Genomic DNA, 18,488 nt, shown 5'->3' on the forward strand with positions numbered 1-18,488 from the left:
AGAAATACAGATTGAAAACAAGCAAGCAAAATTACCTGTTTGCACCATTGAGGTATTACCTTGATCTTGAAGTGTGGAGTCCGTCTTTCCTTGCAAGTTCTAAAAGCAAAACAACAACAAAAACCCACACACAATTTAAAAAAAAACAGTTGCTTAACCCAAACCCACTTCAGTCCTACGGCCAAAAAACGCTTCGGTTTCTATAATCTAAATTTTAAAGTTCAAGTAAATTTTCCCCAAAGTGAAAAATTCATACATCAATAAGACTTTAAACCAGAAGAAGTTTGTTTTCTTTATACCTGTTTGAAGATTTCTTTCACATTAAAATATTGGCTGATGGATATACTGTAAGAAATCAATTCCTGAAAAATAGCTTCTGGGTAAGCCATTACTTTATCCATTAGAACTTGGTTGAAGGTCTCATACCTGCCAAATTTAAGGTCACCGTTTAATAGACTTGAGTATGTATAGAAATAAAATGAAATACGGCTACAATGTCTAACTTTCCGACCAATCTCATAAAACCTTTAGGCTAAACATTGTACTCTATCATTATTTTCACTCACCTAAAAAGGTACGTTACCTTGGGGTTGTAAAATTTTTCCAAAGAATACAAAGAGCATTGAAATAACAACTCTAAACACAGGTGCAGGGGAGGTGTGTGCATGTGAGAGTATCTGCCTCGCAGGTGCACATCACCCTTCTAATATGTCTCTGAACTAACAGATACAAAAGACCTTCTGGGTGTGAAAACATAACTGCTTCCTCTCTGGTTATTTAATCCTCAAACCTTAGGCTAAGATCTTCAGCAAGGAGAGAGGCATGTGCTGTTTTGATGTGATTTTTAAAGTGACTTCTAGTCCTTGTGATTTTGAAAGCGTTCAAATCTGTGAGCACGGGTGAGGGCACTGACTTCCTTTTAATGCATGTGATGCAAGAACGTGAAGCACTACTTTCGTCTTCTGAATAAACCATCATTCCTCTGGCATGGATGACATGGTACCACATAATAATACTGGCCCAGTATATCTTAAAACTTCTATCAGTCTCACTTCTAACATGGGGATATATTTTGCCTTAACTTCATTCAATATAGAAATTATTTTATTTTACATTCTTAGATGAAGTACCAAGCATTGCCTTTCACACTTTCACACTACAGCATAAATAAGACCTAAGTAATACAAGCAACATTTAAACGTGCTTTACTTTTTAAGTTTGCACCTACAAAACTCATACCTAGCTCTAATGTCATCTAAAGAAGAAAATGCATTCTCCAAATATTTTTTCAGATTTTCTTCGGAGCTTTCTCTTCTCATTTTATCCAAAATTATATCCAGATTAGCTTCCAGCATCTAGGGCCACATAAGAAGAAGCCAGTAAAAATGATCTGTAATTACTAAAATGCGTCATCACTATTTAGGATTCAAATAATTTAATTAGGTACATATATTCTACACCAAGAGGGGAAGCTACCTTAGAAAAACTCATATCCTCTGAAGATCTTTCATAGATAATGAACATCTCTGACACTGCCACCCCAAGTTGCATGTTATACCCATAATTCGAGAATTTGACACACAAACAAGACCCCACAACTGTACAAGATCTTATGAGTAATAGAAACTTGTAGCCACTCAATACATAAAATATAATCTTCATCACCTTTGCCATGTCAAGAATAAAATATGACCATACATTAAATGTGAATCAAGCAGCAAAAAATTTACCTGACTCAATTAAACTACTCTGTAGAAATTCCAGTATTATGTCAAAGATAATGTTGTAAATTTTATAGCAGGTATTTTGAATTCCAGAGGGTTCTCTGCATTAAGAAGTCCTCTCTTTACATTATACTGCATCCTTGGGTTTATGTTTATACCTGAGTTAAGTTATCATGTTTCCATCTGCATTCATCTAATTTCTTCTGAAGTTCATCTTCCCGCTGGGACAGTTTGAGCTGATGAACATTCCAGAGACCCATGGCCTCCTGAAAATAGCTGTACAAGTCTTCACAATTCTGCTCATGCTGTTTAGCCAGCTCCTCAAAGTCTCTCTAAAGAAAGACATTAAAGTGAACCAGTTACTACTAAACTGTTTGCTGGAAGGTGAAATGAATGAGTAAGGGGACATATGACATGTTAGAAGGCTGTCTGGCAGTGTGGTATCAATATTCAACATGGTCTCTTCTATTTGGAAAGGAAAAAATAGTCCAAGTAAACCAAGGAAGAATGTGGACTTTTGTTCTAGAAGCTGAGATACTAAAACTCCTATTTATTATTCTGGTACTGTAAAGCATGGAATCACCAAGTTCAGCACATGACCTGAAGTATCTGGCTATCTATCATTTTAGGAACAACTGCCCAGCCATTTTCACGTATGGAATCATAAAAGATAGGATTGAAAGAAATTTGGGATGTCACTTATATCTATTCCCTGAGTCCAGGCAGGATGTGCTATACCTAATTAATCTGTGATAACCTATTATAAATATAAACCAAACAATTAGGAACTCTTCTCTTGAATCATACCAAACTGTTTTTATTTGTGGGGCAGGTGTTGAGTCACATTCTAGACCTCTGTCTGATGTGACAGCAGCAGCCTAAGATGCATGTAGCATTTCAGGCAGTAGCGCAGGGAGAACAGAGAGTAAGAAAACCAAATGTAATAAACATACATGCATATGCTCCAGCTCTTCTTCAAAGTGATTTTCTAGTTTCTCAGTCAACTGAAGAAAGTCAGAATTCACAGTTTCTTCAGCCTCTTCTTTTGTGCAAATGTTTAGATTCAACAAGTTATTCTAAAGAAAAAGAATGCTAAGTTATTGACATATACATAATATAACAAATACTGTGTGGCTTTTCGAGAGCATGGCTAAACTTGGTGTTTCTTCTTTTCTTGTGAATAGATAGAAGAAGATTCAGCACACCCCATTCCACACACCACACACACACACCCCCACCCCCCACCCCGAATCTCATATTCTGCTAGTAAACAGTACAATTCCATTTGGACCCAAAGGTAGAAACTAAGGCAGAGAGGTGGAATTTCTTTCCCAAGAAAAGAGAGGTTCAGCACAATGACTGAGGGTTGTGACCTTGGGTCCTCCACCTAAAAGTGGCTCAGTACTCCTTTCACTACTGGCATTTTTTACTGCTTTTACACATTTAAAGTATAAATACCATATGATACTGTGAAATAAAATGGACAGTAACTTTTCTAACATAAGACAGGTTAGAAAGTAATTTCACTTGTTATCTCATGTTTGGTGGATACTCAAACATATTAATGTAACAACCTGTTGCACACTGTTACTAGCAATCCTTCCTCCTTCCGAGAACTTGCAAAGCTGATACTAACCTTGTGTAGCTGCACTGCTGCCAAACACGTCTGCTGGACTCTCTCGTACTGGATGCGTATTTTCCTCATACACTGCATGTTGTAGGTATCTTAAGGACATGGAAGAACAGGGAAGAAAAGTGTAAAGATTTCTGTATTTCACAATGCAGTGTGAAATGAGGGCCTCTGCTGAGTCTCAGCACAGGTAATATATCCCAGTAGTGTCTTCACACTTATGTGAAGTATCAATCTATTGGTATCAACCAATAAGGTGTTTTAATACAAATATTTTAATTATTATGTTTAAAGGCAGTGAGTTATTTACAATCATTAGCAACTTATTTGCTGCTATAGAGGCTACAAACATTAAGACAGGATGTGTTCAGGAGAAGGTAGACACACAGAAGGAGGGCACACTATAGGACTCAGAGGAAGGAAGCATTCCAAATACTTCCCCTCTCAATCTCCAAGAGGAGTATTTTTGTATTATTGAGAACTGATCTGCATTAAGATTAACCTTCTATTTCCCCCAGATTAATTCTAACCAAGTCAGTTCCTGCTGGATCTCACCATGAAAAAATGTTTGTGCTAGCAAAAGCAACGCGAGGCAATGGACAGTTTATTTGGGTACTATTGCCAGCTCAAAGCAACTTAGAAGATACATGGAAACCCATGGAATAAACATAGCAAACAAATACTTCAAAGCAACTGTCTGACTCAGTATTGACTGGAATTGCTTGAATTCCAGACTGTTTTTATGATTTCCCAACTTACCTATACTTTTGTTTAAATTCACCAAAGATCTGTACCACTCACTTATCTCAGCCTTAGTGTGTGTTGGAGGCAACAAATCACTATTGAAATATGAAACAAGAGTCAGATATCTTCAAATAGAATCTGGTTGGCTCTTAAGGGATACAATTATGGGATTATATGGCATATTTTAAGGGACACAATGAAAATAAAATCACTGCTGTTCACCAAGACCACTGTTCACCAACAAGGAACTAACTGTAATCTATCTTGCTGCTACATACATTGCAAAAGAAAAACTGTAAAATACTGTAATGCATTGCACTCAAACCATCTTCTGGTCAGGATGGACATGCAAATGTAGCAGTGTTAGATTTCCATAAAGACTTCTTTCTTAATTTATTATGCAAATTAAACTCCCCCCAGCAATAATGCCTTGACAAGATCACCAGTTTATACAATCCATCCATACTTGTCTGCCCCTTTCTAACATGTTTCAACGGTTAGGAATATTTACTTTCATGTTCCTGCATTTCTAGCCTTTGATCCCCCCCGTTTAGTGTAACTGGTCCACTCAAAACCAAGAGTGCTTTTTTTTCCATTAAACATAGCTTTACAAATGAATTCCTGGCCCTGCCTTACTGCTACATTGTACAATCACACACTGAAAGAGAGCAAACTGCATTTTGTTATCAAAACCTTCATTAATTCTAGAAAAATTATATTTTCCTTTGTCCCTGTTCTCTTTTGTCATACCCCAGGTGCTGCAAGAACTCCAGTCTCCTTTCACTAAGTAAAATCTGATCTGTTATCATATTTTCCATTTCTACTTTCACAGATGGGGGATTCTGTATTTCTTCATTTGCCATAAATTCTCTGTAGGATTGAAGAATACACTGAAGTAAGTATCTGTTTGGGAAACTTGTCACTGTGTCTTATTCATATGTCAAAACATAACTGTAAAATATCTGACCTGAAACTGTGAACTATACAGTTCTTTTGGATGAGCTTCCAGTCCTTGACTCTGTCTTGCCATTTCAATCGAAGGAATAATTCCTTCTTCAGCTCTGATTTCATTAGATTAAAGAACAGCTTGGCAATTGCCCTCTGGTTAGCCAATAGCGCTCTGTTAATGAGCTGTGCAGTAAAAATTCAAAACAGGAATAAAAGCAGCATAAAATATTAAAAAAAAAAAAAAGAAGAGAATGTCCTGTGTAAAATGAGTGGGAAATATAAATGACACAAATCATAAAGAATATCCTGAAAAATAAAAAGCTTTCCTACAGGCAGGGATTGGTAAGTAGAAATAATGAATTTCAGTTGGAAAAGAAGACACTCTGGGAATACTGATTGCTACTTCTCACAAGTAAACCAGCCTCTCAGGATGAAAGATTTACCATGGCCTCATTGTTTATCAGCCTGTAAACATCAGCTGACAAGAAGAAGGAAATGTTTTCCAGTATCACAGTATACTTCCTCAGTACAGCTGTTATCTGTGCAATAAAAAAATAAAGAACAACAACAAAAAAATCTATGTAACTCCAACGTCACTTTCCAAAGTTAAGCAATGCTATAAACAAAACATTTTTTTCCATTACAATAAAATCAGACAGATTGAGAAGAGAATCTTAAAATACTTAAAATCTTAAATACTGATTTTTTTAAATCACTCATATAAATAGTAACTAAAACATTCCATTTTGTTACTACTCAACCAATTTCTCTTTAATAGCTGTGATGAGTGAGTGCTCTGCAGACAGACTGCAATTTGAATTAAAAAATCAAACCAACTTCCTTTCAAATACCTGCAGTGAATCCACCAGTGCTTGGTGGATTTAAGCAAACATGGTCATCTCTGGTATTTTTTATAACTAATCAAATAGAAAAATTATTGGACCTATTCACAGTGTCTTCATTACAAAGAGAGGACAAACTGACATGGGTATAACAGATAGCTTTTGTTTGCCTGCAAGGACAAAGCAGCAAGGACTTCCTTATGGACTATTTGTTTGTTTATTTATCCTAACATTTCCTGTGATCTCAAATGACTTACAGGTCAGGCTGAAGCCTGCAGAAGCATAGCACATCTATTACTGATACCCCACCTGCCCAAACTCCAACCAGCTCGGGCAGTTCCCAGCAGCGCTGAAGTAGGTACTTCCCAACAAAATAACCTCAGACCTGCCACAGTTTGACCTAAATAACTCTGCAGAAAAATAAAAGCAGCTCACATGTCCCTTGCATCTTTAATACAGGTAATTGTGAATGAAACAAACACTTTGTAACTGCTAAAGAAGTATTTTCTGATTATGTGAGTACGAGAGAATCTACTGGTGAAAAGACAGTAAGTGCCTACGCAACAGAGCCCCTGGCAGATGTCTTTGGCTCCTGTGGAAACAAACTACTGTCTGCACTACACCCAGCACCAGGAGCAAAAAAACATCTTATGCTGAATTAACAGCTATGAAGACCACAGCTCACTTGATCAGCTCGACTTCTTTCAACCTTTTTCAGGGATTCATCCATTTCCTTAATCCACTTCCTTCTGGTTAAGGATTCCTGGTGGATAATACTCCACAGGTCTTCCAAACCCTGCAAGAAGGATTTATTTTCAATCTCACTGAAAATGAAATATCAGAAAAAAAAAAAAAAAGGCATTTATATCTTAAAACTACAGCAAGACATAAGAAGCTGTTACGCAGACAAGGTACAAAGAACTGAGGAGGAGACAATGGCATAAGCTGCCTTACTTCAATTGAGAAACCTCCCAGAGTAGTGGCAAACTCAATCTTTTTAAAGAGATGTTCAATTTTTCTATCGGATTCCATCAGCTTTGTCAGAAGGAATTTTCCAGGCTCCAAAACAAAGGGCTCCATCTCCTAAAAAGGTAAGTAAGTCAGTGCAATCTTTCCAACATTAGGCCTTGACTTTAGCATACCTTATAGACTTAAGACTATCTGAATTACAAAATCCAGTCTTACCCTGGCAATGCAGGCAAGCTCATGATACATTGAGGTTAGTGCTTCATCATGACGGCCTCGCCGGTGTTCTGACAGGCGTTCCAAGATATTACTCCTCATTTCCTCAGGAACTGCCAAGAAGAAATGAGGATGATGTAGCTTGGAACTGTTGCTGCAGAAAACGCAATGCATGCACAATGAATCCCTAAATTCACGCTCTGAGCTCTGTAGTTTCAGCAGCTGTCACAGTGCATGACAGCTTTCCACTAGAAGGAAATCTATGCAAATGTAGGTTAAAAATAGCAAAGGATATATTAAAAATGCCTTTTATTTTATTAATTTGTAATTTTCAGAAGGATAAAAGCGTGGAAACTATGAACTAAGTTCAGGTATTATTGATCAACTGCACCATCGCAGGAGACCTTCAAGGTCAGGCTAGATGTGGCTCTAGGCAACCCTGATCCACATGAAGATGTCAGGTCATTTCCAAGTTCGATTTTATACCTTGTTCAGCTGAAATGATTATATGTAGGGCAGTTCCCAATGAAGGCCAATTAAAATATCTGACATTTTCCTCAGTGACATGGCTTAGTGGTGGTTTTGGCAGTCCTGGGGTAAAGGATTTGATGATCTTAAAGGTCTTTTCCAACTTGGATGATTCTATGATTCTATGATTAAAGGAAATATATTTTACCAATAAAATGAGGAAGGGATCTGACTTCCTCAGCTGCATTTAGACTGACACTTCTCCAAGCCTTTTGAAATATTGTAGCTTCTCTGAAACAGAAAGAGAATAAAGCTTTGATTTGTACTAAATGTAATAAGAGGAGGGACTTGCAGTGGTATAATATTCAATTTAGTTGGCAAAATGTAACATTTAAGTGAACATGAGCATAATTCTAATTTCAAAAAATATGATTCAAAGAGTCAAAGTTCCTTCTTTTGAGATGAGTTGAACTGAGGAATTAGCCTATGTTGCTCAAAAGCTCCAAACTGCTGTGATGGCATAAAAGCAATAAATGCTAGATTTTAAACATGCAAACTACAAGGACATACATACTATCTCTAAAAGGTATAAAAATCTGTGAACTGTTTAGTAAGAAGTAGTGAGAAATGCGGAAGTAGCCTTTATCTGCCCACTGCTCTTCCCATCAGCTGGGGTATTGTGTTTCTCCTCAGAGGAAGTGAGGATAAAGGTGTCATTATTCAGCAGAAGGATTAGGGTGAAAAGGATGGACACACTGATCTATTTTTTTGCTTATTACATAATTATTAATTCATCATCATGTAAACCATTAACATAGTCTAAACCAGAGTTCAAAAATACGTATCAGACCAGGCGTGTTTTAGATTCCTTTGAATAAAAAAGACATACAATTTATTTTTTAAAGAAAAGCCATACAACATGTGTGCCATTGCAAAATTAGCATGTTAATGAGCACTTCAACAGGCAGCAGCTCACTATACTCCATTTACATCTGGCAAGGAGACAGTCCATTAGAAGTTGTTAGTGCTGTGACCAAGAATTCAGGCATGTCTAAGTCCCAGTGCAAATCTTAGTCTCCATACCTGTAATCATCAACATATAATTGGGGTTTTACGCTTCTGTTCTCTACCTGTACAATGGTGGCTCTTGTGTGGAGGCATTGTAGGCTGTTCTTTCAGTACTCTGCTGCTGGTAACGCTGTAGCAACTTGGCATCAGTAGGAATTTCTGAATCCATACCCAAGTGAGCCTTCCTCTCTTCATAGGAAACCTATTCTCGTTGCTTACTTCATCCAAAGAGCATATTAAGTAACTTCCCTGCCTGGAACGCGGCGCACACCTCCCACCGTTGGCACGCAGCCCGCGCAGCCAACTTCCAGGGCTGTTTCCAGAAGAAATGCCGTTTAGAAGCTGCGGGACAAAGGGTTTAAAGGCTCTACTCAGGCCGAAACTACATGGCAACTACGTCGCTTCCACTGAAACTGCCGCAGCGAAGCGTTCCGATGATTCAAAGGTATGCGATGACTCCCGGTGTCCGAGGGCCCTGGACTGAAGGGCAAGACCTCTTGTGCGGCCAGGGGGCACGGTCGCCGCCGCGCCTCAGCACAACAGCCGCGCCGCGCGGCGCCACGGCAACGCGACGGGGCAGTGGCGGCATCCTCGTCGCCATAGCAGCGCGGAGCGCGGAGCCTCGGACGTCCCGCCCCCTCAAGGGCACTAGGGCTCCACGCCCCCTCCAGCAGCCCCCCTGCGCCGGAGCGGCACCACCCGTTGGGACAATGATGATGATAAACCAACCAGAAGGGGACAGGAAATTTAAAGGCCAAGGACACAACGGGCTGGCTTATTACAAAGTTTATTACAAAACCACCGGGGGTTTCCTCGGGCACTACCTGCTTGGGCCGAAGCTGTAGGTAGACAGACAGACTATGTCCCGTCACTCCCCACCTGGCAGAGCCCCGCGCTCAATTCAAGCCAGCTTTTTTCAAGTCCTCTGGCAGAACTCGGCCTTTCTTCCGGGCCCTGGCTTTCTTCTTCTCTATCCTGTCTTTCTTCTTCTTCTGAATGTTCTTGCGACGCTTTTCCTGCTGCTGCTGCATCTTTTCCACCACTTTTTCTGTACGCTTCTCCCACTGCCTCTGGTGCTGCGCCTTACGCTTCTCCTTACGTTTCAGGGCTTCTTTCAGGCGCTCTTCGTTGTCACGAATCTTCACACCCTCTGCCTTGTAGAGAACATTTGTCCATTTCATCTTGTTCTCTAGCTCCTGAGCTTTCTTCTGGTCCTTATCCTTGAGTTTCTCCAGCTTATTCTTCCTGGTCTCCAGCCTGCTCAGCAGCTGCTTGTAGTTTTTGCCTGTCAGAGGAGTGATTTTGCCTTTCACTGCTTTCCTCTTCTCTTTCTTTTTCTGGATTTTGCTCAGCTCATTCTCTTCATGGACTTCAACCCTGTTGAAGACGATTTCAGCATTGCTCTCCTTTTTGCTTTCTGGCTCTGCTGGTACCTCCTCAGTTTCTTTCTTCTCCGTTTTTGCCTTCATCATCAGCTCCTTTCTTCGTCGCTTCTTTCTCTCTCTCTCATATTTCCTTCGCTGCCTCTTCTCCAAGACTGCAGGGGGCAATTCTTTGGCATCATCCTAAGAAGGAGGATGGACATGAATCAGGAGCCTTACAGGGATAAATCAGAATTTAAAGTGGGATGTCCTCAACTTCCCATTTTCAAATCTCTCACAAGAAATGTGTGACTTATGACAAGGAGTCTTGGGCTCAGTGTTTAGAGACACTAAACACAGTAAAGGTGTTTCAAACCTCTTTCTCTCTCAACACCCTATAGCTATGCTCTCTTTCAGGTTCTTAGTGTTCTTACTACGGATCACTGGGGGCAGTGTCCCCTTGGCCAGGCTCTGGGTCTTCTCACACCACAGAACACATGATGGTCTCCCAGCAACACCACCTGGTACTTCCTATGGGATGGACAGAGCCCAAACCCTGAGTTTTGTCCCCACACCCCTGGGAGGCCAGGGAGAATGCCTATTGCATTAACACACGTATGGATACATGTTAAAGAATTCTCATACTTGTCCAGAAGCTTTTTTAATCTTCTCATGTAGTCTCTGACGCAAGAGATTTATTGCAGAAAAGGAAGGGGAATCCAAGTCACTTTTGTTCCCTGAAAACAAGAGGAAGAAAACAGGAATACTTAAAAGACAGCACTAACTAAGCAGAACTTTCTGTGGCTATGGAAAAAGCTCTGAGAACTCTGCAGATGCTGTGAACAGAATGGAAAATCCAAACAAGCCAAAAGTTTCTATTTCATTGGTTTCTTTAGAATTAATTCCCCCTTTTCTACCCATATTGTTGTTTGGACACAGCCTGGCATGCCCTGTGGCTGTCAGAAGACAAGTACCTGGCTGGTGGAAGCTAAGACACTGACGATACATTTTCTTGATGACCAGGCTTTTTAGGCTGTCAATGGAAAGCTGAGCTGGCACAGCAGAGACTGCAGCAGAGATTTACCAGATACACTAAAAGTGCAGCTCAGGTTAAACGCATTTTCCCAAGAGCCACCCTATTTCTGTATGTACACAACAGCTTTGAGGGCACATGGAATAAGCAAAGATGTTTTCAATTCAGATGAACTTTTTAAAGGCTTTCTGAACTACATGTGTGTGAAGCAACTGAAAAGCAGCCACCTCAGCTCAGGACACTTTAACCTGACGATAGCAATGCTGGCTTTCTCACCCGTGACCAAGCTCTCACTTCTGCTCTGTGCAGCACTGTCTGGAGATGCTTTGTTCACCTGAGGGGCTGCCCTCTGTCCTGGAGCAGGTTTGCTTGTATTAGAGACCGTCTGTTTGACTGAAGGCGTGTTCACCTTCTCAGCTTGCTTCCTGGGTTTCTTTCTCTTCTTTTTCGTCATCTGCCTGCCAGCATCCTCAGACTGCCCTGGCTGAGGCACTAGAAGGCAAAACCAAATCACGCAAACCAGCACAACATTCCCACTTCACAACGTCAAGATATTACTGAACACTAAAGTTCCAGTATTTCAATGGCATATCTACACCTTTAAAAATTACATATTATAGGGTTTTTATTTAAATAGCTCAATAACATGCTTGTACGCTTCAATAAAGTCCTAGTTCCCCCTATCCAATCACCACGTGTATAAAGTGAGCAGAGACCACTGCTTCCCCTGGGTAACACCCCAGAGTGCTCAGGAGCCCCGTGTTGCAGCACAAACTATGGGGTCTGTCCCTTACAAACCGGCACAACAGCCTACCCTGAGCCAAGCACCCGCGGAGAGAGGAGAGGCTGTCATGAGCCAGGCCCCAAGCACCGGCCCGGAGCGGCAGGGGATGAACCGCTGCGGTTCCGTTACCGAATTTCCTCTTCCGCGACTCCGGAGCCAGCTGCGCGCGGACCCTCCCGGCCAGGCCCTGCAAGTACGAGTCCTGCGCGGCCATGCTCGGCACCGCGGCCAGGCTGCGCATCGCGGCGCCAGGGCTCCTCGGCACCCCCACCTGCCGCGCCGCCGCCAGGACGTGACCTCAGCCCGCACCGGGCAGGAAGTGACGACAGCGAGCTGGCGGCGGGCCCGAATTGGCCGTGTCTGGGCCGGGGGACAGCGCGCGCAGTCTGCGCGGAGTTGGCGGACAGGGCGGGAGCAGCGCTTCCCGCCGCCCCCGGGAGCCGCGTCCCGGCGCCCGCTCAGCACCGCCGTGTTTTCAGGACGCCGGTTAAAACACACGCCATGGCAGAGGATACAAAAGAGCTTTATTGAGTAATCTAATTACAAAAATAAATGGAATGAAGGAAAACCAAAATGCACATTCTCAGGAACGCGGCCCCGGGCAGAGCGCTGCAGGCGCAAGAAGCTAGGCTCCACACGGCATGGGGGGAGGCTGCCGAGATGGGAGGAAACCACGAGACAAACAGCAGAACCACCCTGCTCTGCACACCCCACTGCCCAGTTAAGACACAACACCGGCAACACAAACACCAGCGTCCGGGTAGCTCACACAGCGCTAATAGAAACTTTCTGTGTTAACACTGAGAAAGGAACCAGAGCAACCAGAGCCTGCCATTGCTTCTGCCAGTGGCCTCGACAGGTGGCATCACCAGAACCCGCCCCATTCCTATGTGCCCTTTGCTCTTCAAAGGGAGTACACTGGTCCTTGGTAAGGGCCTCCTGACAGCCTCTTCCCAAATGGCTGTGAGCAAGTTGGACACTGAAGCCTGCTGTGTAAGAAATACTGCAAGGTCCTTACTGTCCTGTGCAGCAGAACAGAGGTTGATGGATGCCATCCTGAGAGTTTTAAAGCAGCAGGATGTCCATAACCTTGTGAAACGGTGAATACTCCAAAACATTCATTGCCTCCTGGTTTGGCTCAGGTTTATCCCCAAAAAATTCAACTCCCAACGCTCCAGTGTTTACTTGCTGAGATCCACACAGACACAAATGGCATATCAAATGAACACAACACGTAACAACACGTAAAGTAATCATGTAAAAGCAAACCTGACTCTAACTTGTTAGAACAATCTCTTACGAGAGAGGAACACTCTTGGCGCTGGAGAAGGCACCGTGGCTGTCCAGGGAGCAGAAACCTACCTGCAAACACAGCTCCAGTGCCTTCTCCCGGCCATGGGCGGCGCTCCTCAGTTCAGCAGATGGAAGACTTCCAGCAGCACAGCGCCGCTGGAGGAACGCGCTCAGCGGCAGAGGATGCTCCTCAGGAGTGCTCGGCGGGGCCTGCGCCGTGCCCGTGGCCGGAGGGGGGCGCTGGGGCGGAGCTCTGCGCGGCGGCCGCGCTCTGCTCTGCTACAGCGGCCGATAGAGGCATGGAGAGGCTTTCAGGAGACAACGTGGCAAAGTCTTGTCTCCAGTAGGCTTCGCACAGCGGCAGGTCGTTGCTGTCACACAGACTGTAGCTTTACAGAACAAACAACCCAGTAAGGAGAGACAGCAGTGCAGTGGGGGGTGGGGGGGGTGGTGCGGGGCACGGGAGAGCAGGACAGAAGGGAAGCATTAAGAAAATTACAAAACATGGCTCCTAGATGCTAGGCCCATGCTCAGGAATATCATCACAGGCCTTGTGACACCTGCCTTCCCTAGGACTGCTCAGGGCTGGTCTTGAACCTGATGGGTCTGGTGAGATCAGGAGAACTTCAGAGTTTCTACATCATTTCTACAAACTGAAACAGACCTCAACTCCAGTCCAGATGCTCCAAGTCCCTGAAAACATACGGACTGAAGTTCTGGCACCCCATAGGAATCCTGCTACTGATCTGAGTGAGGCAAGGACCTCACCATCATTATTTTACTTGGAATTAGATCACAACCTAAGTAGAGGGAAAAAAATACAAATCTTGCTCTAAATTTCAGTACAGAAAACACCCCTAGCACCATTGGCTTAGGGTCTGTCCCTGTCATGACACAGAAGGAACTGATGCACACCTCTCCAGAAAAACTCTGCAGCAGCTCTGGGTCTTCTCTTGAAGCCCAGCCCACAAGGTACCGAAGGCTCCTATTCAGCAGAACCTGAGCCAACAGCACTGCTAAAAGCAGCTGCTGGGTTTGCCCACTGCAGACTGTGGAGCTGGGTGAGCCAGCACTGTGGGATGTTTTGTACAGAACTGGCTAACTCTGGTCTGTGCTCTAAGAAAAAGACAAGGTGGAAAGGCTAAAACTATGAAGGAAAATTACGGAAAAAATGGCAACAAAACCAAAACAAATTCCTGAGAGGAAGGAGCTGCACACATAGGAGACACCCAAGACAAAATGAGTGCTAGAGCAGAAAGCAGCTTGTGTTCAGAGTAAAACAAACCCAGTGGGTCAAGTGATTTTGTTGTTGCAGCTTTATTTACATTTTTAATGTATGGACTTGAATAGATGCTTCAGAAAATACTTTAAGTGTAGAAATAGGAGACACTTCAAATTGCACAAGCATGAAATATACTGAGATCTAACCCCACACTCAAGATGGATACCATGGTCCCAGAGACGGGAGCAATGGAACATAAATGCAGGTTTGGGGTTGAGGATGAGAGAAGGCAAGCTGGGCTTGGAGCTACCGCTTTGGGGAATAAGCACACAAAGCATGAGTTGCAAGCATTTAACTCAGCTCTTTTCTGGTAGCATCACCCACCAGGTTTGCAGTAGAAGTGAGAAGGCAGTGGATGCAGGTTTTGTATCTGGAGCCTTTGTAAAATCCCTTAGAAGATCACCTTTCCCTACAGCCAACACACAGTGCAGCTGCGTTCAACTAGCAAAGACCTTCAGGACCCAACCAGAACTACAACTCCTCTTCTGTCAGTCTTAGACCTCAGGCCAGGCTTTCCAAGGAGAACCTGGTCACAGCATCCACCCCATATGGGCAGGGGAGTTACTAACATTTTAGCTCTGTCAGAAGCATAACCACTTCTGCTACTTGAGATAGAACAGTTCCAAAAGTCTGAGCTTCACCTCTCACCTTATGCTCCTCAAAAGTTAGGGTCAACAAGCAGCTACTGCTCACTGTAGCCCACTGCTACTCCGTCCTTTGACTGAGGGTTTCTCAGGGCATGGAAGGGACTTCACTACTCCCCTCGAGGCATGCAGCCAGGTCTATGTGCAGGGAAACTGCTGAGAAGCATCTTTAGGAAACTGCCTGAGCACAGGAACTGAAAGCAAAGATTCCTTCAGAACAATCTTTAAGTTTCAAAGACCTGCTTTCAGGTCTCCTCATCAAAACCCTCATGTACGCAATAAAAGCCTAGCAGTGAAACCTGGCTGTACAACTGCAACACATCCTGTTAGTTGCTCACTATGGCAAGGGCCTGCCTCCTAAGCCCCTTTAGAACAATGACAGTGACAGACCTGGACAGGAGACACTCCCACAGGCTTGTCACAGTGGTCAGGAAAAGAGCAGAGAACAAAGCTGTGCAGCCTGGGGCAGCTCTTGGAGGTGTGTGGCTGCAGGGAGCTCGCTTTGCTGCAGCCTCCCCTGGAGGAACAATTTAAAATAAACCAGTGACCTTCAGCAGCACTGGCGCATGGGAGAAAGGCTGGCAGGATACCTGTGTGGAACCCATGGCTGGGCCTCATGGGACTGCATGCCTCTTAAGGCAATCCTGTGGACTCAGGATCCATGAGGAAGTAACAGAAGGTGCAAAGAGGCAATCGCAGCTGGGCTCCCAGGACCGCACAGAATGCGTGTCTGTGGGCAAACCAGCTACTACAGCCATTTGAACATGATTATCACTCTACAACTACGTGACATAACAGAAACCCTTTTTCTCCACATTAGACATTAAAGTTTCATTAAAAATATCTTAATACCCCAATTATAAAAGGACTTTAAATAAATTACTATTTCTACATTTCCACACAATTTCTTTGGTGCAGAAAAAGACAGGAAAGAGCACAGGAAAGGAATAAGTGCTAAAAGCAAATGACTAAGTGCTATATGGTAACAGGTTTCAGATCACAGCTCTGCAGAGCTGCCGAGTTCCCTCACCTCCTGACCACTCTTACAAGAAAGAACACAAAGGCAAATCCATTTGGTGTATGCCAACACTTGTTCTTAGACGACAGTTCTGTTATGAAGGGTCGCTTTACATGGCACCTGGTGCCAGACAGGTGAACAGACCATGGCAGCATGGCCACAACCCCCTAGGCCAAAAGTCAAAGCTACTGACACACAGCAGTGGCAGTCTGGTGACAGCATGGTGACATCTGGCACACGTGAGGCACTATCAGCCACAGCACGTCACACTGTTGTGTGGATGCAGTCTGTGTAGGGGATGCATCCCTGATCCATCAGAGCCTGGGCTGGTGTGTGGGTTTGTGACTGTCACTCTTCATTGCTGTGCTGTTTCCAGGATCTCTTGCTGCCCCTCCACCCAAGAATGACCAAAGTTTGAAAAACAACTGTAAACATCTACCTCTAGTTCTCTTCCAATGTCATAGCAGTTCCTAAGCTATGTCATATCAACATCTTTTTACTCTTAAAATACATACATTACTCAAAACCAATGGCCTAACTTCCAAAAATATTGAGCAATGAAGGTTTAGTTGCCTTAGCTGGGGTTACAGGCATTCAGCATTTTTAGAAAGAAAAGCAAAAACAGAAATCCTGGGCATTAAAATTTTAAGTAAGGTTTTTAAAAGCTAAGTCTTTGTTTAGAAGTCATAGCATTATTGCACTGACTTCGCTTAGCTCAGACAGTACAGCCGAACTAATCAGGTTCTCAGTTGTTTTCTCCCACTTTTCATTTACTGCATCATCAACTAGAAGTGCTGGAGTGCATGACAAAAGATAAAATAAAAAGATAGCGTGTCTAAATCCTCTAAAGCCTGTTTTCTAAGTAAGAGTATTTTTAAAATATTTAAAATCCCACAAATCAGTAACAATTTGTTATTCCACAGAAAATCCTATCACAATGCTTCATTATTCAATGAAACCGAGCAAGTCTCTAATGTTCATTTCAAGCGCTCACCCCCAGAAGGACTCCAGGAGGCCAGGGACTATAGCAGAAAAGGCACACTGTGTGACCAGGTCACTTGTGAAAGCACTCATCATGAGGACATGGTGATCTCATCTAACATTGGGACCCAGCTCAGCAACTCCTCCAGGGATATACCCAGACAGAAGTCTATACTCCCAAGGAAACTCATCTCCTTTTACAATGATTACAAATGAAGCCTAAGCAGATTATCTGTCAAATCTAGCCAAATAAAGCAGGGACCTAGAGTTGGACACTGTGAACTCCTCTATGACATTCATACCATTTAGGGTATCCACAAGGAAAAGGCAGTTTAGTTGCAGAAAAAGAGTTTGACCTAATTAAAAACAAGAGTAAAGTTTTGCTGGGAACATTCTCAAGACCTGTACTTTAAGGACTACTTGTTTGTCTGGACTAACCACTCCATGGAGTCATGAGGCAGAAGTCCACTGCCCTATTTGTACCTGGAAGAGTAATATTCTTCTTCTAGTTCATACAGGTCAATGGAGATCTCATCCCGCAGTGCAATCAATTTCTTGTCACATTCCTCCTGCAAGCTTCTCAGCTGCTGGTTGCGCTGGTTGATAGCTTCATTCACAGAGGGGAAATCATTGAGGATCAAAAATTGCTTCAGGTCAGACACAAGTTTCATCAGGGACTCACCAGCTCGGACCTTGTAGCAGAAAGAAAAAACACAGAGTATCAAAACAGTGCTTTGCTCCAATTCTAAAACAAGATCTCCTAAGCTGCTCGTTCAGCCCAAGCTTCGAATAAAGTAAAAAATCCCACATTACATGAGAATTCTGACAGAAGGTTGCAGCTGACAAGCCAGGCTACCCAGCCTTCCCCAGCCACCCCAACGACCAGGATACTTTGCTAGCAGCAGTCCTTGTGAGCGTTGTAAAAGCTGCCCTAGGTGCAACAATGCACGCAACAGCACCTGTCCACTGCTTTGAACAGCAGAGGGCTACTCACAATGTTGGCAGCTCTGACGTGCATCTCGTAGTTATCTTGTTCACCCTGGGTTGCTCGAGAGACTTGAGTTTCATCTTCAATCTAAAGAAAAACGCGTACATAGCCGCCTTTACATACGAAAAACCTGGAAGATGATCACTGGGTTCCGCTCAATCCCTGGGGCGGCCTCTGCACCTACCGCACTCGCGTGCCTTCACCACCCCCTCTTCTGCGGCTCTTCCCCGCTCGGCAGCGCGGCTCGGCTCTCCTCTAGCAATGCAAGAGGCCCGCAGCAGCCGGGGCCAGCGACCCCGCCTCCCTCGCGGCCACCCCAGCTGAGCCCAGGCGCACCTTGGCCGTCTTGATGATCTCGGTGAAGTTGTCCATGATGGACTTGACGTCATCGCGGAGCCGTTTGTTGTACGACTGCAGCAGCGTCTCCTTGCTCTGCGGCAGCGCGCGCGCCTGCGACATGGCGGAGTGCGCGCCGCGCCAGACCCCGCCCCGCCCCGC

The 18,488-nt window shown here is 43.8% G+C and overlaps 3 protein-coding genes across 8 annotated transcripts in view; all 3 read right to left on the bottom strand.

Annotated features, from left to right (window-relative positions):
• CCDC180 (coiled-coil domain containing 180) overlaps positions 1 to 8,682 on the bottom strand; it is a 33,091-nt gene extending 24,409 nt beyond the window's left edge. Inside the window, exons 1-12 of one of the 3 annotated variants that reach the window (XM_080630965.1) lie at positions 8,669 to 8,682; positions 7,074 to 7,183; positions 6,843 to 6,971; positions 6,574 to 6,684; positions 5,490 to 5,585; positions 5,066 to 5,229; positions 4,849 to 4,968; positions 4,114 to 4,193; positions 3,361 to 3,449; positions 2,678 to 2,800; positions 1,883 to 2,056; positions 60 to 99 (exon numbers count right to left, since the gene is read on the bottom strand). In XM_080630965.1, the coding sequence (XP_080487091.1) occupies positions 60 to 99; positions 1,883 to 2,056; positions 2,678 to 2,800; positions 3,361 to 3,449; positions 4,114 to 4,193; positions 4,849 to 4,968; positions 5,066 to 5,229; positions 5,490 to 5,585; positions 6,574 to 6,684; positions 6,843 to 6,971; positions 7,074 to 7,172 (1,225 nt within the window). In that variant the 5' untranslated portion in view covers positions 7,173 to 7,183; positions 8,669 to 8,682. Of the gene's footprint in view, positions 1 to 59; positions 100 to 1,882; positions 2,057 to 2,677; positions 2,801 to 3,360; positions 3,450 to 4,113; positions 4,194 to 4,848; positions 4,969 to 5,065; positions 5,230 to 5,489; positions 5,801 to 6,573; positions 6,685 to 6,842; positions 6,972 to 7,073; positions 7,184 to 8,668 lie in introns of those variants that run through there. The other 2 variants (XM_080630966.1, XM_080630967.1) reach the window with 2 other exon arrangements.
• Positions 7,764 to 13,277, bottom strand: SURF6 (surfeit 6). Of its 4 annotated transcripts, none has more exons than XM_080630971.1 (5): positions 13,147 to 13,277; positions 11,277 to 11,492; positions 10,613 to 10,704; positions 8,622 to 10,171; positions 7,764 to 7,829 (listed from the first exon to the last, which is right to left on the bottom strand). In XM_080630971.1, the coding sequence occupies exons 2-4, from the start codon at positions 11,452 to 11,454 to the stop codon at positions 9,503 to 9,505; spliced, it is 939 nt and encodes a 312-aa protein (XP_080487097.1). In that variant the 5' UTR covers positions 11,455 to 11,492; positions 13,147 to 13,277; the 3' UTR covers positions 7,764 to 7,829; positions 8,622 to 9,502. The 4 variants fall into 4 exon arrangements, with proteins under 4 accessions (XP_080487097.1, XP_080487096.1, XP_080487094.1 ...); XM_080630970.1 differs by lacking the exon at positions 13,147 to 13,277 and adding an exon at positions 11,914 to 12,166; XM_080630968.1 differs by lacking the exon at positions 13,147 to 13,277 and adding an exon at positions 11,815 to 12,166.
• On the bottom strand, positions 12,292 to 18,478 carry MED22 (mediator complex subunit 22). The gene is made up of 4 exons (XM_080630972.1): positions 18,327 to 18,478; positions 17,997 to 18,077; positions 17,486 to 17,694; positions 12,292 to 13,466 (listed from the first exon to the last, which is right to left on the bottom strand). The coding sequence occupies exons 1-4, from the start codon at positions 18,447 to 18,449 to the stop codon at positions 13,268 to 13,270; spliced, it is 612 nt and encodes a 203-aa protein (XP_080487098.1). The 5' UTR covers positions 18,450 to 18,478; the 3' UTR covers positions 12,292 to 13,267.
• Positions 18,479 to 18,488: the final 10 nt, after the last annotated feature.

This window comes from Psittacula echo, assembly GCF_963264785.1.
Source record: "Psittacula echo genome assembly, chromosome: 16".
In the NCBI taxonomy this organism is placed as follows: domain Eukaryota; kingdom Metazoa; phylum Chordata; class Aves; order Psittaciformes; family Psittacidae; genus Psittacula; species Psittacula echo.